Source organism: Cyprinodon variegatus, unplaced genomic scaffold (assembly GCF_000732505.1).
Source record: "Cyprinodon variegatus isolate N-32 unplaced genomic scaffold, C_variegatus-1.0 Scaffold8, whole genome shotgun sequence".
Classification (NCBI taxonomy): Eukaryota; Metazoa; Chordata; class Actinopteri; order Cyprinodontiformes; family Cyprinodontidae; genus Cyprinodon; species Cyprinodon variegatus.
In genome coordinates this window covers 2,847,099-2,849,184 of record NW_015150461.1, presented here as the reverse complement: position 1 = coordinate 2,849,184, position 2,086 = coordinate 2,847,099, and the positions used below count along the sequence as shown (strand labels likewise).

The 2,086-nt window shown below is 41.9% G+C and overlaps 1 protein-coding gene across 4 annotated transcripts in view; it reads left to right on the top strand.

Moving 5' to 3' along the window:
- Window positions 1-2,086, top strand: part of LOC107086402 (transcription factor COE1) — a 117,621-nt gene that overhangs the window by 63,586 nt on the left and 51,949 nt on the right. For all 4 annotated transcript variants that reach the window (XM_015377347.1, XM_015377332.1, XM_015377341.1 and 1 more), the window contains exon 8: window positions 582-723. In XM_015377347.1, the coding sequence (XP_015232833.1) occupies window positions 582-723 (142 nt within the window). The remainder of the gene's footprint in view (window positions 1-581; window positions 724-2,086) is intronic.

Genomic DNA, 2,086 nt, shown 5'->3' with positions numbered 1-2,086 from the left:
TGGCAAGGTGTCTCACTTATCTCCTCAATTCAAGACAAAATTCACTCAATTTAAGCAAAAATAACTCATACAGATTTCCATTTTTTGCAGTGTAGGTGGGAATGTGGTGGAAGCTGCTCTACAAAACCATGAATTATCTCAATTTGAGCAACTAAATAAGATGTTCTGCAAATAAAAGGAGTATTTTTACCCAGAATAAGATATTATGCACTGGAAATAAGCTAATGGAGTTGATTGTTTTCTTATTTTGAATGTAAATCGTCTGATTCCATTTGCAAATTCTCTTATCTGCTGAAAGCAGGTGAAAACGCACCTATTATTATTATTATTTTTGCATTGTGGGATAGTCTGGGTTCCGAGACATTTTTTGCACAATAAAGCAATCAGATCCAAAGATTATAGCATCATCATTACAGTGATGACCGTAAATGCTTGATAATCCACCTTGATATCAGAAAAACTAAACGTTAATCGATGATTAAAGTTTACATTTCACTCTAAAATGTTCCAGACATCAGAAAGTTGTGATGTTTAAATGTTTGGTGGTAATCAGCAGTTCCTTTCTCCTCCTTGTATGTCAGGTGGTTGTGTCGACTACGGTGAGCGTTGAGGGTCACGTCCTGGCCGTGTCCGACAACATGTTTGTGCATAACAACTCCAAGCACGGTCGGCGGGCTCGGCGGCTCGACCCCTCGGAAGGAACGCCGTCCTACCTGGAACACGGTATTAAAAAAAAAAGTCCTGCTTCTTGCTTTGTCTCTTGCCTCCCCCATCTTCACCCTCCACCCTTTTCTCTTTTTTTGAAAATCTGGCTCCTCTTTCAAATCTTCTTTCCTTTTTTCTTTCCCTTCTTGCCTCCTTAAAATGCTACGTTTCTTATCTCCCTCCTGTTTCCTCCTGGATTTCACTTTCCTATCTCGTCGGGGTTCTTACTGGAGCTAAGGAGTGAGTGGAGGCGCGTAAGAGTCCCATGTGGCCTGCTCCCCTCAGGTCTGCGCCTCTGGGCCTTCTAACTCTGCCTCGCATAAGCACTATGTGTCTTATGAGGTCTGTTCTGCTTAAAGCCAACACTGGCTTTATTTCCTCAGAGACCTGCTTTTATCCTCCAGCCCTCCATCACTCTCCATCCCTCAGGTTTTCAAGCACACCCATAACACGCAGGGGGAAGAAAAAAAAAAGCCAGCACACACACCCCCGCACTCACAGTCAAACCAAAAACCTTTAATACTTCATAATGACATGTGCACATGATTTAGGAGGCTGCACTGATTCCCAAGTCCCTAATCCAGTTATTTTCTCATTTCGATTTCCCAGACATTGAATAAGAGAAACATATTTTTTTTCTTCTTTGAGGAAAGTCAACCTCAGGGATGATAATGACGGCAAAACTAAGAAGGGATTTAAATGACCGCCTGGAGTAGATTGAGTTAAGATTGAATGTTACGTTTAAGTCTTTCTGATGACGGGTCTCCGGAGACAAAGCGGACCGCTTGCTCCCTCCCTTCCCGGGCTCGGAAAAGTTCACAATGACGAGACGGATTGGAGACGTCAGGCCTCGCGCCGTAGGTAACCGATGTTTGCTGCGTTGGTGGGATGCGTTCAGGAACTTCCTCATCCAAGGGGAATTTACCATTAGGCAACACTAGGCAGTTGCCTAGGGACCCAAGTTCCTGGAGGCCCCACAAAACTCTGTTTACATGTATGTTAATACAACTATTCCTTATTTAAGCAGATTAATTATGTTTTTGATAGAAATACTTTCGCTAACATACCATCAGAGTGCAGTGTCCACCATATTGGATCAGTCCATTTGCTGCACATGTTCAGAAAGGTCCAAACAGACAGCAGCAAACCATTTGAAAACAAGCGATGCAAAGAGCAGTGTTGCCAACTTAGCGCTTTAGTCGCTATATTTAGCCACTTTTCAGACCCCTCTAGGCAAGGCAAGGCAAGGCAAATTTATTTGTATAGCACAATTCAGTACAAAGACAATGCAAAGTGCTTTACATGATTAAAATACAGGAAGATAAAACAGAATCAAAGCAAGTAGGAAAAAAAATAAAAAAAAATAAAAAATAAAAAAATA